A 1,978-nucleotide genomic window follows, 5' to 3' on the forward strand; every position below is an offset into this window, starting at 1 on the left:
AGGTCCTGCAATGTGTACCTGCCTTAAGTCACCTGCCACATAAGCTATGTTTTCCACTGTTTTAAGGCATCAATAAATAATATTTAACCGATTATTGTATCCTAATAAAATGACCAGGTTTAACATAATATGTTAAACCTGGTCATTTTATTAGGATACAATACCATACCATATTATGGTAAATAACCTCTGACCTAAATGTGCCTATATATACTGTTGTTCCCTTAAAACTGAATTAGTGTTCCTTTATAAAGATAGCAGGGCTGTTGTAAAATCACCTGAAGGGATGTGATAGCATATGAGGAGATGGAAATAAGGACACAAGATGGTCAAACTTTAGTATACAATATTTTTATTATAGAAATAGAAAAAGATTGACATATAAATGCAAAGTGGTGGCACTAGTATAAAACATTTGAGACACAACAACAAACATTAGTGGCCACTAATGGAACAGTGTCCATTCAACAAATTGAAACTGATAGAAACAAAGGCATGTTTTCATAAATCAGAGGCATTTTTATAGGTATTTTTTTTTCGGCACCAAGTCTCTTTTTGCTGCAGTTTTGCATTAGCAATAGCGTTGTTGTTGTTATCATGCACCTTCAAGGTGCGGCCAACGGGCCAACTGTCAGTCAGTCACGCATCCATTTGAAAAATGCATGGAGCACAGGAGCAGTGGTTCTCAAAGTGGGGTCCAGGGAGGGACTCTCAAGGTTCCTGAGTTAAGGGAGGGGTCCTTGAAATGTAAAAAAGTTTGAGAACCACTGGCATAGAGTCCCAGCAGGAAGGGCAGCTTGGGTCGTTTCATCCCTGCAGTATATCCAAGCCATTTCATCTCGTCCCTTCCATCATCTCTTTGTCCAGTCAGTCCACGCGTGATGCGACCCCCCTCGGTGCATGCTGTCACACCGTCACACGTGCTGCTGTGCATCTTCATCGGATGGTGACAGACAGTCACACTCTTTTTTTGTCAACAGGGCCACTGGCTTCTTTGACACCACGTATAGCCCACCACGGTTCACCACCGGTCCAACACAGCGACACACAGGCTTGAGCATCACCTGGATCCGGTCTCGTCAGGAGTGCAGATCAGCTCCACACGGGAGCCGAGAGAGAGAGAGTGAAGCGGAGCCGGGCGGTTCAGCGCAGCTTGAGCAGCTGTCGCACCATGCCGGCGATGCGGAGGAACTTGTCCTTCTTGCGCTGCTTCAGGGCCATCAGAGCCCGGGCCGTCTCCTCGGGGTCCTGGGTGAAGGAGAAGATGCTCCTCACCCGCTCCTCCGCCTTCATGTCGCCCGTCTTCTGGAAGAGCCGCATCACGGCGTCCTGGTTGACGTTCTCGAAGATGTTGGCCACGGCTCTCTTGCGGTGCGCCGTGTCGAACTTGTTGTTCCCGTGCGCCGACGGGCTCACGCGGCGGGACTCCGAGTACATGATGTAAGTGGACATGTTGTTGTTGTTGCTTTGTCTCTTTTGTCAGTCAACTGCCTTTTGTCCCGAGACCCGGAGAGTTGTCAGGGAAGGCAGTTGTTGCTCTGAGAGGCAGTCAGAGAGTTGTGGGGCTGTAGAGAGCTGTGGCTGTGGTATTTATAGGGCTGAGCCACTGGCAGTCAGGAACCAAATGCAAGACTGACATCATTGCACGGAAAGCGCCTCCTCCTTCTCTCTAGTCTCCACTACACAGCTTGTTTAGAGCAGTGGTTCTCAACCTGTGGTCATGATTTTTGGGGGGTCCTCCAGATGACAGTGAAGTGGCAATTTAAGGACTTGTAATACCTAAAAAAGAAAACAAATGAAAAGAAAAAGACCATAACTGCATCAAAAGTCATCAAAAACGAGTCAAACATTGGCCAAGTTGTCAAATAATATAAGAAAGAGGCAATCTTTTTGAAAATAGCAGATTTGCAGGCTCAAAATCGACTATTTTCATAATATTTATCTGTGAGTCAAACTAAATGTAATGCCTCAACTCCTA

The 1,978-nt window shown here is 46.3% G+C and overlaps 1 protein-coding gene across 1 annotated transcript; it reads right to left on the reverse strand.

The window, feature by feature from the left end:
* Positions 1-335: 335 nt before the first annotated feature.
* On the reverse strand, positions 336-1,573 carry tcima (transcriptional and immune response regulator a). Its single transcript, XM_080432405.1, has one exon. It carries the CDS (start codon positions 1,450-1,452, stop codon positions 1,144-1,146), a length of 309 nt encoding a protein of 102 aa, XP_080288531.1. The 5' UTR covers positions 1,453-1,573; the 3' UTR covers positions 336-1,143.
* Between the last annotated feature and the right edge of the window lie 405 nt (positions 1,574-1,978).

This window comes from Gymnoscopelus braueri, assembly GCF_963280865.1.
Source record: "Gymnoscopelus braueri genome assembly, chromosome: 7".
Lineage (NCBI taxonomy): Eukaryota > Metazoa > Chordata > Actinopteri > Myctophiformes > Myctophidae > Gymnoscopelus > Gymnoscopelus braueri.